Here is a 21,880-nt window from a genome sequence, read left to right as displayed (position 1 = left end):
RTTTCTGGGGACGCCAGCCGTGACCCTTGCTAGGAACCAGATCCCAGGGGGTTCGGATCCTGGGCTTTATTCACGGTGCCTTTTGAGAGAACGTCCCACAGCCGCAGCCCGGCACACGTAGAAAGGGATGGAGCATGTGTGCACCAGGTGTAACTGGAAGCGCTGCTCCGTCCTTCTCCCCGCTCCTCCGTCCTTCTCCCCACTGCTCCCACTCCCTTCTTGCTTTAATGCCATGTGCCCTAGCTCTGGCTTTTGGTGATGGGTTTCTTGTTTGCTGGGTCTATTGTATATATAGATTTGCAAAGCACGTTTTGCAAAGCAGCCATGCTAAGCGCAGGCCGGCCCTACCAACTGAGAGGCAAACTGTGTGTGCATGTCGGGACGCTGGAAAAATGGCCCGGGGAAGTGTTTCTGAAGGAAAGGTGGTACTTTACTGTCCATGTCGTACTGTTCCCTCCTCGGAGGGGACTCTCTTGACCAGCCTCGGTGCACAGGGCACACCTGTCATTGCTTAAATGGCGACTCGCAAGACGGGGCTGCGGCTGGGTGGGTTTGGGATACCCACCCACTGGGTGCGTGGCACGGCTGTTTCCATGGGTCCCGTGCTCAGGCACAGCCCGTCTCAGTGCGTGGTGGGCCCCGACCTCCACCGTGCTGGGGAATCGGTGCCCGCAGTGACAGCGAGCCCCGCAGCTCCAGCTGTGGCGGCAGACACTGCCAAGGGAGCATCACCCGGCGCTGGGGTGGCGTCAGCCCTGCCAGCTGGCACCCCTCCAAACGGCTCCGGGGTTCGGCTCAGCAGTCAGCGCACCCTGAGCACAGCTGAGAACAGAGAGATTGCACACAGACACCCCATTTCCGTGGGGAGGGGGATTTAATAGTATGGATGAGTGAGTATAGATTCAATAGTATGGATGCAGGCATCACGTGCTAGCTAACCTCAGGGCCGGGGAAAGTCCCAGCCGTGTTTAATAGACCAATATAGCTGCAGCCTCTGTGGATTTCACGAAGAATTAATTTCTATTAAGTGATATTATTACAAACTGAACCATTTTAAAAGAAGAACCTCTCTTAAACCAAGCTGATTATTATTTATGCAATTGTGCCACCAGACCCAAGAGGTTTTATAGTTTCTGTGGAAGCTTGATACTACCGGCTTGCTTGAGAAGACAGACAGACAGACAGTGGCTAAGACAGTCCTTTTGTTGTTTGAAAGCTAGTTTTCTTTGAAAGGCTTTTTTACTGTTTGCAGTAAGAAGTTAACAGGTACGGAGCAGGAGTTTATGCATGCCGTGGTAATCCTGGTTCATGCATGGGGGATTCTGCCTTGGACCGTCCTGAGGGAGGAATCTCATAAGTCCGTTTCTCTGGCTTGAGGTAGCAGGGCCCTGGGGGGGACGTGGGGCAAAATGCAAGGGAAGAGGGGAGGTGGTGCCCCCCTTCTGCTGGGCACCACTGGTAGCAGTGCTGTCATCTCCTTGAAGTCCTGTGTAAGTGGCAATTCCAGACTTCAGCACTGGGGAGACTTTCAACAGATGTTGCACAAAAATTCAGTAAAATCAGTCTTGGCGTACATGCGGCACCTTGTTGTTCTAGGATTAYGCCCAATGTGGAATGAATCGAAATGATTCTGGCTGAGATTTGGATGCAGGAGACTGGGCTGTCAAAATGCACAATGGGGAGAAACCTGGGACAAGAAGAATGTAAAAAGGACTATTTCTGGCCTGAATAGAAGGTAAAAAGTCATAAAACAGAAAGTTAAAAAAATAACTGGAAAAGTTAAAAAAAAATGGAAAAGTGCTGTAGGATCTTGTGGTCGAATGAAGCCAGGACATGGCTGCATTGCATAAAGAGTCCTTAGTCTGTGTGTTTGTTAGATAAATGCCTGACTTGCTTTCTCAGCTGCTTCACATTGACATCAGCTGTTGGGTCCAGTGGTGAGGCTAAAGATGAAGTGTGCTTTGCACAACTGAATGTACGCATATACACAGGAGTGTGTATATCTATATATATGTAAATGGCACAGTGTGTACAGTTACAGTTAATGATGTTCCCAGTACAGAGAGCACGGAGATGCCTCGGAGGTGTCCCTTTTGTTCTAGGGATGCGGTGTCCGTGATCTCTGTAGCAAAAGAGTGGTTTGATAGCACTGAAGGCTTGTTCCTGGGGTTTGGAGAACCTTTAATGGCTGGATCATGGGAACAGCAGTAGAGTGGCAAAGATCTGCCCATTTACTACAGCATGAGGTTAAATACTGCTAAAACAACAAGAAAAAAAAAAGAATTAGTTGATTCTTAACAGATATTGGGAGGCAACAAGAGGAAAAATAATGGTGGAATGCCTGATCTATGGAGAGAGAGAAATACTTCTCTGCTGTACAGAAAATTCATGACCAGTTTGCCTCTTGTTTGACATGCTGTTGAGGAACTCAGGGAATAGAGCTACGCTTTTCATATGTATTGAGCGTGTGTAAGCGTGATATCCTATCTGGTTCTCTGGAGTTAAATTAGTGATTTCTTTGGAGAAAAATGGAAAAGAAAACAAACTATATGAAGCAGCCCGGTGAGCACTCAGATACAGTGATTGGGTTATTTGCTATGAAAAGAAACTACTGCCTTGATCCCAGTAATGTTATACAGGCTGCCTGTCAAGTTTAAGAGCAGAGGTATCAAAAATAAACCATGCCTTTTCCAAAAAATAGGCTAGCTCAAGCCAAAGAACCAGCAAGAGCACTCTCTAGAGGACAGTCTGTTTTAAAGCAAGGGAACAGGGTTCGGACTTGGAAGAGGTCATGAAAGTGGGCAAGGAAAAGTGGTAAGAGCAGATCTAGAATAGGATTTAATTAATTCATTTTTTGAACTTGATATCCTGAAAACCCACACTGAGCTGGTGCCTGAACTCTGTAGGGGCTTCAGGTGTCACTGTTAAACTTGCTTTTATGTCCCCTGAAGATCTTCAGTCAGTTGGCATCTTCCTCTCATACAAATACTGTATTAAGAACTTTCAAAATTTATTTTCTCACCTGTCGTTAGGTCAGTTTGCTACAGTAGACGTGCACTGGAAATGTAATAATTTTCAAAGCATGAGAGAATTTTTTTGTGTTCTTTCAGACCACCACCAGAGCTTATCACTGAAATGTCTTGTTACTTCTTTTTTGAAGTTGCAGGTTTACACTGAGGCTTAGCTCTTCTAGATTTTTTTATTGCTGTGGAAAAACTGAAGTGCTAAAACCTTGTGTGTGTGGCTACAGGACATCAGGATAAATCAGCAGATAACAGTGAGTGTCTGTTCTACAACCAGAAAAACTTTAATAATGTGGTGTTTGATATTTCAGACTATATAGATATATATAATAATAATAAGTGAAAACTGAATAGAATTTAAGTGGATCTCAATTGAAAAGTAGTGACTCTTCATCTTACTAAAAAAAAAAAATCAGAATTGAAGATTTAAAGAAAGACAGGTAAAGTTTAGCTCATTGATTTATATCTTTAAGTAAGTGCAGAGTGACCAGGTTTCAAGCTGACCCTGGTGATGCATAGCTTGATCCAAAGCCCTCTGGTTTTAGCAGCCTTTGAGACAATGACGGTGCCTCCTTTGCTGGGAGGAACAAGCCATATTGGGCGTATAGGGGGAGAGCTGGCATTTGGCTTGGATGCAAGTACCCCGCTGTTGTGTCTTTGCTCCGTGACTACCCAGTAGGACAATGGCGGTCTGCTCTCGTGAGCTTCCTTTGGCACAGGGTTGTCATCATCTCATGCCTAGTCTGACCCTGGGTGGACTCTTACTGCAATCTCTAGCTGTATTAAAAACAATGTTTTGGTCTCCAAGTCTAGGACAATTACAAAGGAAGTCCAGGGAAGCATTGCTCCAAAACGATCGAATGCACTCGCTAGTGACTTAATGACATGGCTTTAATGAGAAGTTAACTGTAATAGAATGGAAACTGGAAACAAAACCTTGCCTAGGTCCCTTCCCGTGTGCTCAGGTTGGTGTCAGCAGCTCAGTAAATGCACACTGCCCCTGGGTCACAGGAGCTTTATTTTCAGTCTGGGGAAAAGGGTTTAACATGTCTTTTTAAAACACTAAATTATAAGCCAGTAAGAGGCTATGCATTCTGTTTGATAGCTGTTTTCATGTTAATTTAGTACAATTTCTTCTGTTTACATAAATATTTAAGTAGGAATTTCTTTTGGTGCAGTTATCCGTTTATTAAACACTAAACAGAGAGGGCAGTTATGAACTCCTTGTTAGGAAGACCTCAGGCCGTATTCTGATCTCTTTCTTGAGGGTCACACGGAAGGCGACTGTGCGGAGCTGCCTGACAGGGCAGGTGCAGAGAGCAACGGAGAGGGAGTGTTTCAGCCCAGCAGCTAACCGGCCTCGCTGCGTCTCTGCCGAAGCAGTAAGTGAACATGGAGGAGGGAAGGTGACAAACACAGTGTCACGGCACAACCGGCTGCAGAGGTGAGTCACTTGGCACTATAACAGCTCTTTCAGAGCCAGACTCTTCAAGACTTCCCAACGCCCACCATCAACTGGGACGTCAGTTCTTTATAATGCTTAATGATGGTACTTGTTTGATTGTAAAGATTATTTAACCCCTATCACATGCAGAGTGGGAATGTAATTAGGACAGCAGCAAATGCATAAATATGCAGAGACCCCAAATCCTCCCATTGTCAGCTGTGAGAGTACTTATTTCTATTTACCTCCTGTATTCATTCAAAATCTGGGTTCCAAGACCCATTTGCAAATGGCTAAACACTCCTTCAGTCTTGCATAGATAGGAGATAGACTTCTATTTTTACGAGGGAGTCTAAATCTCAAAGAACTGTAGTAATATTTGGTAAAAGACCCCTTTGTCCATTTTATGTGATGTTAATCCTGTTAGTTGCCATAGAACGTAATTAATTTGTACAGGTTCAGTAGTGTGTGGGACTACAGGAGCTACTGCTTCTTGCAAAATGGACACTTTAAATCTCTAAAACTCTAAAATTACCTGCAAAACTATTTTTAAAAAAGCTAGGCTGAAAACTGTCACTCTTCCTTTTGAATAATATAATAGTCTTGTCATATGATAGTGAAATCTGCTTTTATTTTTAGATTTGCTAAGAGCTAAGTACTTAGCTATTTACTCTCAGTTGAAATATCATCTTTTGGCTTTTGATGCAGAAATGAAAACACAACATTCTAATTAGTAGGAAGTAACAGCTGCCTTTATTGATTATTTTAAAATAAGGATAAGGCATTTCAAATATTCACAAATATTTCTGACATATTGCAAAATAACATAAAAGAAAAACCATGATCATATGGAAAGCAAAATAGTTTTAAAAGATTTTACAAATGAATTATTTATTTCTTCCAATTCAAAAGTTTGTCAAACAGAATATCTGTTTGGTCAAATGAATTTGCTATACATACTGTGCTTATGGCATCCTAGAGAACAAATTGGAAAAAATTCTTAAAACAATGCTCTATCGGAAACAGCTTTTTGGAAGAGGGCCTCTAATGGTCTGGCAGTTTCATCTCCGTGGACTTTGTGTAAGGCCCAAAGTGATTTTTTTTTTTTGGGGGGGGGGGAATTTGGGGGGTTTATAATATGGAACTGACAATTATTTTACATCATATGCAAGTATTTAAAAAGATCTGAGCCTATTTTCTTCCATGTATGCCTTTTTGATGCTTTAAGACTATGCCACTAACAACATTTTATCAATCTTTGTCATTTTCTTAAATATTACAATTTTTCAAATTTAGAACTGTTGACAGCAATGATGATGATGTTTCTCCTATAAAAATCCCAAACCAAACAGAAATACCCCGGGGAACTGCACATCACATGCAGGATGCATAACTAAAAATGTAGTCCAAAATTCTGCTAAATACTTAGTTCCAGCTAGAGCTAATATTTGTTTTAGTTCCAAAAAATGTTTACTGTATACAAAACAGTTGGATGCAACATGGACATTTGACAAAGATCCCTCGATGCATTTCATTGTCTGAATTGTTCGTATAGGATTAACACAGCTGCCTTTTTTGCTTACGTCTTTCAGGTGGGTGGCAATGGCATAAAACTGCAGCTTGTGCTACCTCGGGGAAGGAACGTTCCTCGTCATTTCAAGGGGCTCAGTCGTACGGGACACAGCGCACCTCCTCCGGGCTGCTCAGCCTTCAACATAACAGGAAGCTGCGGGCAGGACTGAGAGTCCTTTTGGGCTTGCTCCTGAGCGAAATGCAAACGTGTACGGCATGACCAGATGCCAGCTTGCATCAGGTGASGATTTGCTTTTTTTGCCTTCAGCACATTGCAACATGAAAAACTGCACCAGCATTTTGTGCAAAAGGGAACTGTCAGGAAATGTTTTTCAATGAGCACCACTAACTGACTTTGGTAATGTATCTGTTGGCACAACCAGTGGAATCAGAGAGTATGATACGCTCCTGTCTTGTACAATACGAAAGCACAGCTGCCGTTTACCTTGCAACTACAGTCTGTAAATATTAAAAACATAAATATGTTAATAACCATACACATATACACAAAACACAGCAGTAGCAATATTACAGGATGCAGTACCTACTCTATATAACTGCTTTTTGTTAATACAGATACAATGCCAAAATAAATGCTTTTTGATATGCAGCAAACCCTTCTTTAAAGGTCAATGGCAGTAAAATAGCCAAAGTTCAGGGCCAGGCCTCAGCTAATCTGAGCTAGCTATGAAGCTAGGTCAATCCCACTGTCTATCAATATAATCAATAAAACTATTGTTTTATTGCAGTACAGAATCACAACATTTGGCATTAATTCTCCCTTTTTCACAAGTGCTTCTTGGTATGAGCACTCATCAGGCTCTACAGGCGATAATGTTGTTACATACAAAATATAATTAGGGCAAAGACTAACAGAAACGCCCAGCACTGGTTTAGAGTCCCTGAATCCTGGTAGGTGCTCTTCACTATTTTAAGTGCAGATTCACTGGGGTTGCACTTAGCAGACCATCAAGAAATTGTCACTCTCTAAATGTTTCTTTTTCACACGGTTTTGTTTTGAAGCTTGGTAGGAAGAGGATGAGAAGGGCTAGAGGAGATGACTTGTGCCAGTCCACTGTCTTTGCTAGTGTTCTTCAGAGCAGCGTCCTCTCCTCAGGATGACATCATCTAGTCCAATGTCCCCAGTTCTTTCTTTCCCTTTCTCCCCCTTGAAAACAATCTGGGAAAAGAGAGAGACAAGTTGGAGTGCAAAAATAAAATGAAAGAATCCTAGGTTGAGAAAGGTCTCAATAGAAAGAAAGCAAAAGTGTAAGAAAGCGCAGACAATCTTAACTGACTTACAAAGCCTGTTTACTCTGCTCAGAATTAAGGCTGTTTTTTTTTTTTTCTTTTTCTGATCTTCTCCCTTTTTCACTTTGGCAGGATTTTAGTGAGGAAACAACAGGTCAAGATTGAGATACAGTAAATCAAGGCGTTGATCAAAGCATCGTTCCAGCTGGCAGACCTGAGGTGAGATGAACTTCCACATACTATAATCTGTGGTGCTGGAGGGTGCTAAGGTTTAGCTGCTTAAGGATCTTTCCACATATCATCTCTGCAATGTTCTCATTGATCCTCACAGCACACACACAAAATCATGTGTATTCTGCAAAATGTTTTCTTAGAGAGGAGCTTTCCATTCCTAATATACCTTGCAGCTGGCTTAGTCTGAACGCCAAACATAGTTGTAGGAACTAGAAGCACACATCCTTTATTTAACAAATTCTGGCTCCTGCAAAATCATGGTAACCTAAAGAAGCACTGGCTCCTTGGAAAACGGATTTAAGCACATAATTAGCAGCCAGATTTAGCCTGAGTAGGAGAAAATTCAACAAATAGGAAGCTTGACTAGGACTGTAGCATAAATCATGCAGAGAACGATACACACAATGGTGAGCAGACTTCCTTTAAGAAAACATTCTCATAAATTAATATTGCTCCCTCGTCTATTGCTAGAGATTCACAACTCTGAACTGCTTTAATATGCAGTAAGTATTTTTGTCCACGGTTTAAAAATTATTCAAAGCACACAGCAAGACCTTATAACAGTCTGCTGGTTATCACTGAGCTAGAAAGAGTTAATACAGATTAATGGATCAGAAATTCAGCTGAGTAGTTTAAAATAATTTGGATTGCTGAGAGCATATTCCTCTTCCTAATTTAAATACAGACTAGGTACAGGGGAGGTAAGAGAAATACTATGCTGAATATACTGAAACAGTTTTTAGAAATAAGTGATTTTGGATGTGCTCTACAAATAGTTTATGCAGCGCTAATTCTTTACAAATTGTGATAAAGGATTGTGGTCTCCCTAGGCCCCTCAAATCACTAGTGTTTAGTTGGTTTTGGTTTTCATCTATCTAGAAAATTAAATTTCCTTTTTTGCACTGATTCCTCTGTGACACACTGTGACAGGGGCTTCCCTGGAGTTTTTTTTCATTCCCTGATCCTTTGAATAAATTGTTTAGGTCAGCAGACCAGGATTCCCACACTAGATGGAAAAGTTCCCAAACTCGACTGTTCAGTACGGCACCGTGAGGCAGCTCCAGTCTGTCAGGCACATGGACAACCACTGTCTAGGCCATACAGAGAAGCAGGGGACAGTGCAAGGGGAGAACTGGTGTCCATGTTTAGGAGCTGGGATCTCTAAAACTCATTTAATTTTCTGACAGATAATATGTTAGTAATATCCACTTCTTTAAAAAGCTGCTCCATAAGATCTTTATTTCACTCAACACTCCTGGCCATCCTCAGAGGCAGGGTGCTAAGTTTAGAGCAAAATACATTGTTCACTTGGTATAAATTTCCAGAGTCTCAGCCTATGACATTCACTTACATGATGGCAGAATGTCTTCTGGTTTATCAATTTCTTTTCTAATAGAGTATCAGGATTTATTGTTATTATTACTGAGCTAGTTTTCAGAAAATTATCTGCAATAATTCCAGCATTCTCATGTGATTAATATTAATTATTTAAGGCCACATAATGTACACATGGCTGGCTCTCCCCATGAACATTACAGCATTTACCAGCGAGGTTTCTAGATCACCTGATACAGTCAGAACAAAGCAGGCCTTTAGGCACCCAAACCCCTTCTTCATATCCAAAATAGAAGCAGAGGTTGTGGGAAGACTGCCGAGCTTTTGGTACATCACTTTATCATGCAATGTTTCTAAAACTACCAGGTGTTAAAATGTTCTCCATGATACTGCAGACAGCTTCTTTTGATGGTGCTAAACAGCTCTGCGTTACTGGCATCATTCACCTCCCTGACCAGATCACCTGTGGCTAGGCTGAACAGCACAAAACRCTGACAGACTGCACTGGTAACCTCCCTGCATTATCAAAACTGAATGGTTTCAATACCCTTGCTGTTTTAACTAGTTATTAATTCACATGGGACACTTCCTATTCCATGACTTTTTTTTTTTTTTAAGCATCCTTCATGAGGAATCCTGCTACAAGCTTTTCTGAAATCCAAGTACAGCACGCCTTTGTTCATTGGACTGTTCTTTCCTACATGGTAAGTGACTCTCTTAAACCTGGCTGAGGTAGATCAGTACAGGCTATTGTGCAGTTTCCCATGCGTGTATTGGTGTAGGTGGGTTTTCTACATAGAATGAATTTAAAAAACAGGCCTTGATTCTCTCATCCTTAGTGTGAGTCCATTGGCAGAGAGAAATTTAGAAGTAAAATACAGACTAAAACTGGACCTAGAAAACAAATAATCCAGTGCTACATCATCTAAGTGTCTTCAGTTTCTCATGCTAAAAAAAGACAGTTTATGGAATTGTACTTACACTCTTGATGCCCAAGCCTCGCAAAGTTATGTGCGTCTGTCTCCAGCCATGGCCACCATTTCTTCCCCAGACAGCTGGTCCGTGAGGACCGTTTTTCCTCACGAAGACGTGGAGGGCACCAGAATGCAGCGCAGACACCTTGTGCCTGAACGACAGGCACAAGTCCCTGGCCTGAGCCATGTGACCCAGCGGCAGGATGAGATGTGCTGCTCTTCCATCTTTATCTTTGGGTTCAGACACCGTAAGATACTGTCCCCCTGCAACAGAAAAAGATGTTAGTTTTTTAATTGTACTACATTTCAGGACCAAATGCATAACAGTTGTTTAAAAAAGAAAAGAAAGAAAAAAAAAAGGAGGTCTCCAAGGTCCAGTGAATCTTAAATACAGTCTATAGTTGCTGGGGAATGTGAACCAGAACTGATGCATCTCCCTCTGCCAAGCTGAGTAGGATTTATAGCGTTAGTCTTCCCAGGTTAGTTGTTCCCTGTCTAATTTCTTTTTAACAAAGCAAATAATACATCTTTTGAAAATGAAAAGTGTATATATTCCTTCACTTCTGTCAACCCCACTGTGACTACATGATTTTAAATCCAGGGTGACATTAAAGCTACTGTGTACATTTGTACACGTTTTAAGAGGCAAATTTTTGCTATTGGATAGATGAATGCAAAGGCCAGCATAAATGCTACAGAGCTATAGTTCTGTTGCTTTTTTTTTTCTTTGGGAACTCCGTAGTCTCCAGTTGGGAGAGCAACAGGTACAAACGTGGATAGGCTTTTTACTTAACCATAATTTAAACACTTAGTCTGGGTTAGATACACAAATCTAGAAACAAGTAATGATTTTTGAATGTCTGTTAGCTTGATACATTCTTTTAAGTCTTCCCTAGCCATAGTCAGTTGGTATGGAAGACACAAACTTAATTCAAAACCCTATTATTCTCCCTGATCCCATAAGAAGGAAAGGCACCTTCATAAAAACATCTAGTACATGAAAATTAGAGGCTCTTGTAAGTGCGGCAACATCCATTAAACCTAAAAAAGAGGCACGTACTTCCCTAAATCCCATGCACCCTTTTCATGTAGGCACTTAAAACTACAATAAATGAAACTTCAAATCTTGTAGAAAATCCAGACCTGTATTTTTGCTTCAAACTTTTCTCAAAAACTTTTTCAAGTTGGATGGTAACTTTCAAATCTGAACTGACCAAAGGTGGGGTTTCACTTTTTTTTTTTTTTAACCTCTTACTCTGAACCTAAGAATCACTTTTGGTGTCAGAGCAGAGTATCAAAAATCCAGGTTTAAGGATCTTAAGAAAAAGATGGCTTGCAGGCTTTTTATTTGAAACCAATACTATAGAAATGTTGCTTTAAAAAAAATATATTGCAGACATATACAGCATTTACTTCATTACAGAACAGGAAAATGTTTTACATTTAAGTGTTTCCCTGCTACTACTAAACCAGAGCTTCTTTTTTCTTTTTTTTCCTCCAGCCTGGTAACACTTACATTAAAGCTTAAAGCCTCTTTTTTAAAGAAATTACTTTCCTCAGAAGCTCTGAGATGTAATGATAATGCACCAAACACTTAAAAGGAAAGCAAATCTTGTCTCCAGTTCACTACTACTATATGGGTTTTTTAGTTCCTTTAGTCTCAATGAAATTTAACTAAGCAAAGTATCATGCAGCTAGCTAAGGCTTCAAATCTGCATGTGGGCCTGAAGTGGGATCCGTTTGTTCCATCTGTCCAAGTACCTGTTAAGGCTTTTTTTTTTTTTAAATGCATAGCTTTTACATCAAGATGACTAACTGGTAAAATAAAAACAACAGAGTTTAAATAACTGCACCTGTAGATACAATTATATCAGCATAAAAGTAAAGACTTGATTCATTAACTGCATCTGTTTCAGATAGTTACAGTGCCYGAATTCAGTCCCCAGGAAACAGGTTTAGTTAAGCACAAAACTGACGTGTCTGGAGCCAAGCCCCTGCAGGAAAAGGTCCCCTCAGAGCAGCGTTTTCTGCATGCAAGATAAGCTTATCTTCATGGCACCTTTCTTCATGGCTTCATCATGGCACCTTTCAAAATGCAGATTCTGATAAACCAATAAATATTAAACTTTTGAAAGGTGAAAGCAAACACTCAGGGACAAGCTGTGAAAATAAATCTCTGAAGCAAGCTATTCTGGACAGGAGGGAGTGGGGTGGGTGATTTCGTGGGACTAGTTTTAACAGGTTATGTCAACAGCAACCGAACACATACAGGAAACAAAAGCTGAGATTGTCCCTGACTGGAAAGCAACGAAGGGAGAGAAAAGGTCTAAAAAAAGGCAGCCAGTTAAAAATCCTGGTTCTGGAACTTAACACACATTATCAACAATCTTGGAGTACAGATAATTAATACGCTTTGAATAGCATGCTTTCTCAGAAAATAAGTCTTTTCTTAGGCAAATTTGCCTGGGATGCAAGCAGGAGAAAAATTACTTGTTCCTAAAAAATTTCACCAAATGTTTTTAAATTCACTGCTCCAAAACATGTGTGAAGTATTTGAGTGGTCTTTTTTAAAGTGCCAGCCTGCAAGCAGGACACAGTTGCCTGTTCTCTGAGCTTTGCTATCTATCTGAGTCATTTACGTGTTTTCTCGAGCACCTGAAGTACTGCAGCATGGCCTGCGGGCGGGGAGGGACCTGCCTAGTAAGCGAGAGCAGCACTTCCCCGAGGCAGCTGAACAGCCCAAAGGCGGCACAGGGCTCACCTGCGGCAGCAGCGCAGCAGGGGCTCCTCAGTGGCAGTGTAAGCACAGACACCKACGACATGGGCGTATGTAAGGAAAACGGCTCACAGCGCCCTCATCCTCCCTCAACTTAACCTATCACATCTTGCAGCCTGCAAGCGGGTTTCCTTCCGAAGTCGGCCATCCGCTCAGCTCACATAATGCGGCACTGTGCACTTCAAAGGCTGGGCTGCTGCCGATGAAGTAATCCCATCGTTACGGGAGCCGGAGTGTGCGTCTAGTCCCCCGCGCTGCCGGGGGAAGGGTATTCACTCGAGTGCCAGTAAAATTGGCTGGGGACAAAATACGACCAACTTCCAGCTTTGCCGATTTGCAGTTCTGTGGGACTACGCAGCGAGGGGGTCCCCGCTTTTGCAGTGCAGATGCAAGTACTCCTCCTATCCTGCAAGTGCTAGTGTGCAGGCCGCTGTCACATTCATTTCAAGGTCCCTTTACCATCCCAGGCACACACTTCCACATTTTCAGAAGTCGCTGCATACTAGCAACCTACCTTTACTTAACAGTTTTCCTATATACAAAGTTGCCGTAGCTTACAGCAGAATTTTAAAAATCAAACTGAGACAGACCAGAATCAGAACATTGTATTTGGCAGCAGAACAAAAATATTTCCAGCTCTGTCTATAATTTTACTAGTGATATGGAAATAATTACATTTGCATGGTGGCTTGAAAAATAAGCTTTGTTTCTCTGTAAATAAGATAAAAGTTGTTCTCTAGTCCACACTTTTGTTCTGATTCTTTTAAGACAGATAGTCTTTTACTCAATACATTTACTACTCCTTCAGAGACACTCCTAGTGTAAAGATACTACCTATGATAAAAGTTCAAATTCTCAACTGAACTTTAGTGCTGGGAATACTCAGTTTTGATTTTTCTACACAGAAGAGGTGTGGGTGTGAAATACATCCCAGAATTAAAGGGAACAGAGTCTGTGTAAATTTATCACAATATAAGAACTGTCACCAACCTCTGCAGGACCAAGTTTGGGTGGTTCTTCAACCACACGATGCAAATGTACACGTTATCTTACCTGATGGATCTCGAACTGGTTCCCAGTGCAAATCATCATCTTTGTCCTTGATCCAGCCACATAGTCCACTATCAAAATTACAGCTGTGTACCAGCACACCTAGGCAGAACAGAGCAAAAATTAAAAAGAGTGATCCTGACCCTTTTGTTGGGGACCTACAGCAACTTCCCATGTGGCTGACGCTGGCAAGCAAATGGGCTTATGAAAATAAAATGCAGCGGAAGGAGCACTAGAAAAAGAATCTACAGAAATACTGAAACAATAAAGGGGATGCTATTATTATTATTTACAATTCAGCCCACTAATTTTGTGATAAACTTGACAAGAAAAGAAACTATAAAGGCTTAGTTTTATGGAGCATAGTTTAAACAAAGAGGCTTAAGATGAAGGAGTCCTGTAAAAATGTATAAATAAATAAGAATGCTCCAAAAATCCTAAACCCCAGGGTGGGGCTGGGGATAGAGGATGTGATCTTTACCTGGGTCATCATTTGCTTCAAACTCATCAGCAGTAATCCCTTTTTCAATTTCAAGTATTTCAAACAGATTATTGCTCACTCCCGGCTGGCGTGGAACTGTGAAAAAAAAAAGAATGAGAGAGATAGATACAGGTAGTTAGTGACCTACTTCCTTATCTTTAATAAAAAACAGCATAGCCGCCCTGGGCATTGTGCTCTTCTTGGAGAATTCAATATATTTAATTATATTTGATATGAAGATTCATAAACTTTATGCCTATGTGATTTACGTTGTAACATTTATCTATGAAAGGGGATTCCAAATCTGCTAAAGGCTTTTCAAATGAAAGCTGCTTTTTTAACCCGAGAAAAAAAAATTAACCTTGAAGCACAGTATTGCTCTCCAAACGCTCTGTTAAAGATAGTCATTTTGCAATAAAACAAAGCCACACTAAAGCCCTTTCGCAGACTTTCAGATCCACTCACCTTCCACAGATGTTTATAGGGGAATTTCAGAAAACAGAAGGCCCTGGTACTTGGAGGAGGTCCCACGTGAAGGAATGAGATCTCCTACGCTTAGAAACACAGCTAAAGGTATATCCATCTATCTGCAGAGGATTAGAATTCCCTAAACAATTATCAGGGCTGTGATGAGAGTTGAGAAGGAGTTTTACAGTGGAAGCTGGAATTCAACTGTAATTATACTTTTTACACTCCAGCAAAATCTGCCCTTCAACTGCTGTTCTCAGCTGCAAAGAGAAGGGACATGCTGGGAGACTTATGGCCTCTGGGACTGTTAGGCATTCAGCAGCCAGGTCATCTTCAAATTTAAGAGGTCTTTGGGGGAACCGTGGCTGCAAAATGCACATGGCTACAATGACTTCCACTTATTTCTGAAGACTCGGTGCCAGTCTGTGCAAGTCTGCAGAAGTAACACGCAGATGTCATGCCTGATGGACAGCTGTAAACTGGAGACACACAGGTTGTACTGGATAGAGGTGTCTTGATAAACCTCTTAGAGACAGGTCTGGCATGTAATTAACAGCAGTAATGTGTTTCAGACAAGCCCTTAGATGTTATAGACACCTCTGACACCTATGGTATTTGTGAGGGCTTTATCTACTAAAAACTCAACACATTCTCCATTCACAGTGCTAAAATAAATATTTAAATATCTATACATGCTTTTTAGGCAAGTGAGAACAAGAAGAATCGAGATGATTTACGATTCTAATCTGAAATAAAGGACTATTTTGTTTTCAAAAAAATCAAATCAAAGGTAAAAAAGAACACACCTTTGGGTCAGTCTTTTTGCACTAGGATCAATATGTAAATAGTACAGTTGAAAGAACGCCTAAATCCATAAGATATAGCAAAATACTTTAAATCAGAATGAAGTAGCTTCCTATTTTTGGAATTAGGATTAAATAAACAGCCTGATTAACAGTTGACCAAATGCATGTGTATTTTAAAAGTGGGATTACCAGGCTACAGATCTTGGATAGTATTTTTATAATAAAAATAAATAAATAAAAAGCTGGAAGTCTGTAGGAAACTGATTGATTCCTTAATAACATAGTTATTTTAGGAAGCATTACTTCTCTCATTTTTTACCATTTGTAGATTTTGGAATATGTCTATTTGCAGTCTTGGATCTTAATGCACAAACTGCCTCAAAGACTTTAGGGTGGCTTAGGGAGTAAAGGCTCCTTAACTTTTAACAATAAACTGTTTGCAATAATATTTTTCTGTTTTGTTTAATCTGTTGTTTAGCTTGTATGATTACATTTTGAGATTTAATGTGAAAGAAATGTTACAAATGTGCACAACCTGCAACACCTAGGCCAATAATCACTCTGCTGTATATTTATGCCCAAATACTATATTCAGACATATAAAGAATGAAACTCAGTTTACCTCAGGCACCAGAAAATCGGCACAGGATTGTTCTGAAAACATCATTCACCCCTAGTCCCTTCCAGCAGTGTATTCCTGCCTTTCCAAGGAGCTCCATCTAATATGTAGCCTGGACAGTTTAACAGTTACAACCAAAGGAACCGACACATCATGCAGTTATAGCCATACCTGCATAGAGGTGCTTATGATGGGGTACCTTCCTCCGAAGTAGAACAGTATAGGCACTTTCATACTGCTCTAACGGCACCTGCGTTACGGTCATGGACAGACAACCACGAGTAGCGGCTTATCGCTGCCGTGCATTACCTGTGTACGTGCACCTAGAGCACCACCGCTGTCACAAACGCAGCAGCTATCAGCATGATTTAAGTTCAGCTGCAGGAGTTTGAAGTGCCTGCAGTCACTCACTATGGCTTTACTCAGGAATGTTAAAAACGGGTAATTCAATTTCTTGAGCTTACTATGGCTAGACTGATGGAACATCAAAATTTGCAGCAGTATTTACTTACAGACACTGCTGAACTGACAGCATCCTGTTAGTTACTGTCCTTTCTGGCAGCACTGTGCTCTAACTGCAATTTTCCCTTGGATAAGCCCTCACAGTGAAATTTYACCCCATGTTATAATCACGCTGTACTCTCCTAATCCCTGTGGAATGCAGCAGTTACCACGTATGACACGTATCAGTGTTGTATTCCCCAGGGATTATCACCTTACCTTTCCTCTCCTCTGAGCTAAAGAAAAAAAGATACTGTTAACTGCCTGCGCTGTGAAGAAAAAGCAGACAAATAGCTTCACAGTTTTTGAGTGCAGAGTATGTTTGTACTATATAGCTCTCAGTCTGCAGGGAGCATACAGCCTTCTCTTCCAGTGCCTTTACATCTGCCACGTTCAGCTGACACAGGGATGGGAAGAAGCCAGCCCACCATAGCTAAAGTAGCCTAAGTGCCCACCCCGGCGTTACAGATGGACTCCAGACTGTGTTCGGTGAGGAGTCGCACTGTCATCAGCCCCACGCTGCCATGCAGCTACCTGCCATGGGGACACCCACCTCCTCTTTTGATCTACTTCAACCACTGAATTTAGCACTGTGCATTTCAGTTTCTTCYGCTTCTTCCTCTGTGCCTTGAAATCAGTTTTCTTAGGGACAGGGGGCTCACACTGTAGACTGATAACAGGTTTTGAATGAACAGTATTTCCCTGGGAAGGGACAGAGAGATTGTGGAAACCCGCTGCCCTGACTCCTGTGCATGCTCTAAGAGGTGCAGGATTCTCCAGGGTTACAGTCTCTAGGTCTGTGCTTGCCCTGTGGATCCCCTTCCCATTTCCCCGAATCTCCTATTTATAGGACAAACTGCAGGAAATATTAGCAATTTATTTTCCAGGCTATTTCAATTTACTTAGTAAAACACCATTTCTAATGCATTGCTATAAGAATCTGAGTTGCATGTGCGTGCATACACACAAGCGTTCTCCAAATTAAAGTTGATATTATGGGTCTATAATTTAAGTTCTACAAAAATGTTTCTTCAAAACTTTTCTCCGAAGTCCTATCCAAACATTGTTAATATGAACTTCTAGAAGAACATGTTGTAATGCTTTAAAATAGTCTCCTTAGTGCTCAGACCTAATTAGAGGAATGTACACTCATATCCAGAAACAAGAGCTACCACAAGAGATGCAGGACTCTAAACAGGATCCAAGTGTATGCTCTTTTTAATAAGATGACTAATATGTTGAGTGGAGATAGTGGGAGAACGTATTTGGCACAATTATTTTCTGCAAGCTTTCCAAGTCCTTTCTGTGTACTTTATATAGCATATCAGTGTGCTTTTCACTTAACTTCAATGGTTTGATAAAGCTTGTTAAATATAAACTTGGCTTTTGTTGGAGAATTTTATAAGCTATGGATGAGCCAATACACTAACACTACAATATTCTCAAAGTTCGTTAGCCAAGTTCTTCATAAATGTGGGGGGAGGGACATCTAACAGCTGTTTAAGATGAATGTCTTTTCAGCCTTTTAATCCTTGGGAAAGCAGTAGGACATTTTTCATTTACTTGTTAATGACTCAATTCGGGAGTAAAGGAGATGGTATTTATATATGGCAGATTATTTATAATTATAGAATAATCACTGTCTTGGTGCTAGAAAACCAAAACAAAACATGAAGTTGGAGTGCAGTTTCATGTTATTAGTATTTATTATTACTATTAATAATGTAGTGTGTTCTGCCTTACAAGAAACATTGCGTTCTTAAGCAATTCCATGCCACAAAATACTCACAGCTGAGCTTCCAATTTCTGCTTAAAAAAAAAAAGCCAAGAGGAAACAGATTTTTTGACTGAGTAGCTGATTAAAAAGCTGTTAAAAGTTAAAGTAGTTATGATTGAAAGTTTTTAAATTCCACTTCCAAAAAACCCAAAAAAACCCTCAGAAGTGATGAGATCTCATGCAGACCTAGTAGCAAGAGTAATCCAGAGGTCAGTCAAAATTCTCTGTCCTTTAGTGAACAAGAACACCTCCTCTTTTGCCCAGGCTATACTGATATATGCTGGACTAAGAAGAAGGGGCAGCAGAGAGGTACACTTCACCATTTTATCTGGGTACCCCCAGTGTCCAGCACACGCTGCCAAAAACTCCGTGGATTCTCATTCTGCCATGAGAATTATTTGAGCAGCAGCTTCCATGGACTTTCCCTCCCTCTTTGGTATCATTTTCATGAGAGGAAAAGGTATGGTGCTAGCGTGTGACCACTCTAAAGTCCAATTTTGAATTTTTCAGGCAGTTATAAGGCTCGTTAACTTTGACCTACGTATATTTCCAGAACATTTTTTTTTTAAAGTAACATGCCCACCTTTCTGTGAGCAGCTATTCAGGAGGAGGAGAATGGCATTTCAGTTTCAGTGAAACACAGCTAAAGTAAGTAGTCTACAGAAGCTTAAGATCAGATCTTGGAATAAAACTAGCCGGAAGATTGATGGGAGGATATGATTTGTAAGAGTCCTAGATCCTGTGATCTAGCTCCAGAAGACAAAAAGGAACAAAATGCCTGTCTTAAATGCTTAAGTATTAAGACAAATTCATCTTAACAGGTATGAGAACAGTGAGGACAAATTAAATGCTATTGAAAAACAATACTATTCCCATAACATGAAAAAGTAGCAAACTACATTCTTTGTTTTTAGTACTTCCCTTATTTCAACAGTTTCAAGGATCACATAACTGCATTTGCTGCGCTAAGGACTTTTCAGTCATTGAAAGGGGGAGCAAAAAGGATTACGTTTTAATCCTATCCTTAAATTTTATTAACAGCTGATATGAGGAAAGTCTCCAAATTCCAATCTTTGCAGCCCCACTAAGAGCTAAGAAGGACAACTGCTGAACTATGTTTTAGTACAAACCAGGGGGTTTTGTTCTTGCTTTGCTGATACCCAGTATTATACTTTGTCTTTAAGCCTGTGCATTTAATGCTTGTTACCCAGATCCTGATGGTGGCAGAAATTCAGAGTCGTATAGGGAAGTACATTCTATCTGTTAAGAGACCTTATGCATCTTAGTAAACAAAAAAAGATTTCTCTGTACTTCACTGCAGTTTGTATCAGTCCCCAAATAGTTAACTATTAAGCCATTGCTGCATTCCTCCACTGCCATTCCCCCTATATCCACATCAGGAGAAGATTATCCTTGGTGCCAGATTCCACTGTCTGCATCTGACTAAGTGGTTCAAAGGCCAAGGGTAGGAATTCCAGCTTAAAAAAATATTCATTTTTTGTTGTCCGAAAAAGCAGCTTATCAAAGTTATTACAGTAATTTTAAGAAAAGGGGTAAAGCATCTAAGGCAACCACCACAACCTAATACCTTTCAAAAATTCCCATGGTTAGTTAACTAACATTATCAGCAGAGTACTTTGCAATATTTCATCCCTGAGGAGACCACTGCAAATTCACTGGTTCTCAGCTAATTTCATGCACCTTCAAGAGTTCTCTTTGCTGCAGCCACAAGCTGCACAACACGAGCGGTCAGGCGGCAAGGCAAAGCAGCATTTACACCATGCATTTTGTCAAAGTCTGGCTAAGGCTTCTGCTCTCAATAAATAAATGAAGAAAATCCATGCACCACAAGATAACCCAGTCTAAAAACACCACTTTAAGTACTAAGGTCTTCATCAGACTAAGGGCTGGAAGAGCGAAACCAGCAGTGGGAGCTGGCCACAGYGCCCTGGGTGCTGGCTTTGCCTACTGTCACGTGATAAAGCACTACCCCCTGGTTCTTCGGGATGCTACAGCCCGGGGCCGCATGCCAGGAAGCTGCCACTTAACAGAGCACCATAACTCTGCTGAACACTTGGCAAAACTGACGCTGGTGCTACCTCATGCTTCGAGTGGATCCTAACGTTTAGTTCCCTCCATCACTTCTAAGACAACAGTGAGTGCTATGAGGTGACTAAACTGCTGCCTGCCTTACCCTGTGGCAAATGAGTAAAGCAGCCAAGAGTGAGGCTTTTTCTTCTCTCTTCAGGCAGCCATATGGACCACTGTGCAAATTCCTTTCTGAGAGCCAGTTTTTTGCTGCCTCAACTGCAGAAGTGGGGAAGGAAACCTAAAGCAGCTCAGCATAAGCTAAACAAAATCAATTCAAATCCATGACCCATGAACACTGCAAAGATGTCTGATGGACGCAAGATTAAAATGGCAACAGAGTTTTAAGAGGCTGAAGGAAGCAGTTGAAAAAGTTGCTTCCCCTGAGGAAATATGGAGGCAAGTGAAAAATAAGAAATCCACACATGGTTTGGGGGGAGGAGGAGGTTGGCACACCCATGTAGCAGATATGAGGCATGTCAGGGGTTAGCTGAATCTTATTAATTATTTCAGTTTAAAATTCTCTATTGTCTTAACATTTTCATTCTCATTGTTGTGCTTAGCTGGGACAGGAAAATGTGAAGAATACTTTTTAAGAGCCCCTGGCTGAAACAAGATGGAAGCACCGCTGCGCTGAGCTCACGGTGCCTCACGCAGAGCAGTTTGCATCCGGGTGGTCTCTGGGCCAAGCCATAAGGGCTGCAGCAGCTGCCCGGGCGTCAGGCCCTGCTCTCCCCCGGGCCTGGAGCAAGCGGCAGGCTGCCCTGCAGGAGCTTGGGCTGCACGACAGTGGGCAAGCAAAGGTTAGCACACTGAGCAAATACCATTTGTAAGCTATTATGAAAGGTGTTCAAGCTAATGTATTTTATCTCCATCTGCTGCCAGCTAAGAGCATGCAGCAGCCAGTTCTGCAGCCCAGCTAATGCCCCAGACCTCGATGCCTGGCAGCAACTCACACATGTGGCTGAACCCCTGCAGTGACGGTATTTGGGCACGTATGAGTATCTCCATATTATCCTTACAAGTGTGGGGCTGAGAGCAGGCAAGGACAGGCTGAGTGATGCCCTGCCCATCACTCTGTAGCCACGCATGTGGCTGTAGCTTTTCTGTCAGCTCCTACATGCCCCCCAGGAGGAAATGCAACTTCTCCCCTTCCCCACAGTCTCCTGGGGTAACAGGACATTAGTCAGTAGGTGAGGTAACACCCTCCTCTACAAGCAGCACTTTCCTTTGCAAGGCAACCATTTCTAGAATAAAACCGTTTTGTTGGTTTGCACTCTTGACTGTAGGCTTCAAATCCTACCAAACTAAGCTGGGAGGAGAACCAGTGACCACCAGCTAGCTGATACTTTCAAAGTAACCATAACAAACGAACAAACAACAACAAAAAAAGACAAGATACCAGCTTTGTTAAGGGTCACATTACTTGCACCACACAATTTCCTGTCATCTAGAGCACAAGTAGAGTATTTGCTTTTGGT

At 41.5% G+C, this 21,880-nt stretch overlaps 1 protein-coding gene and 1 long non-coding RNA gene across 6 annotated transcripts in view; one reads left to right on the top strand and one right to left on the bottom strand.

Moving 5' to 3' along the window:
• Positions 1 to 1,356: 1,356 nt before the first annotated feature.
• On the top strand, positions 1,357 to 9,996 carry LOC112972189. Its single transcript, XR_003255580.1, has 8 exons — positions 1,357 to 1,735; positions 3,161 to 3,277; positions 4,291 to 4,467; positions 6,060 to 6,280; positions 7,423 to 7,509; positions 9,226 to 9,366; positions 9,478 to 9,563; positions 9,911 to 9,996. It is a non-coding gene; the product is annotated as an uncharacterized LOC112972189 (long non-coding RNA).
• NPNT (nephronectin) overlaps positions 6,641 to 21,880 on the bottom strand; it is a 54,087-nt gene continuing 38,847 nt past the window's right edge. For 3 of the 5 annotated variants that reach the window (XM_026078347.1, XM_026078346.1, XM_026078349.1), the window contains 4 exons: positions 14,141 to 14,236; positions 13,663 to 13,761; positions 9,841 to 10,097; positions 6,641 to 7,219 (listed from right to left, as the gene is read on the bottom strand). In XM_026078347.1, the coding sequence (XP_025934132.1) occupies positions 7,124 to 7,219; positions 9,841 to 10,097; positions 13,663 to 13,761; positions 14,141 to 14,236 (548 nt within the window). In that variant the 3' untranslated portion in view covers positions 6,641 to 7,123. The remainder of the gene's footprint in view (positions 7,220 to 9,840; positions 10,098 to 13,662; positions 13,762 to 14,140; positions 14,237 to 21,880) is intronic. The other 2 variants (XM_026078350.1, XM_026078351.1) reach the window with 1 other exon arrangement.

The sequence above is a fragment of the Apteryx rowi genome, unplaced genomic scaffold (genome assembly GCF_003343035.1).
Source record: "Apteryx rowi isolate R43461 unplaced genomic scaffold, aptRow1 scaffold_48, whole genome shotgun sequence".
Taxonomy (NCBI): Eukaryota; Metazoa; Chordata; class Aves; order Apterygiformes; family Apterygidae; genus Apteryx; species Apteryx rowi.
The sequence above is the reverse complement of the archived record's forward strand: the minus strand, read 5'-3'. Positions and strand labels throughout refer to the sequence as shown.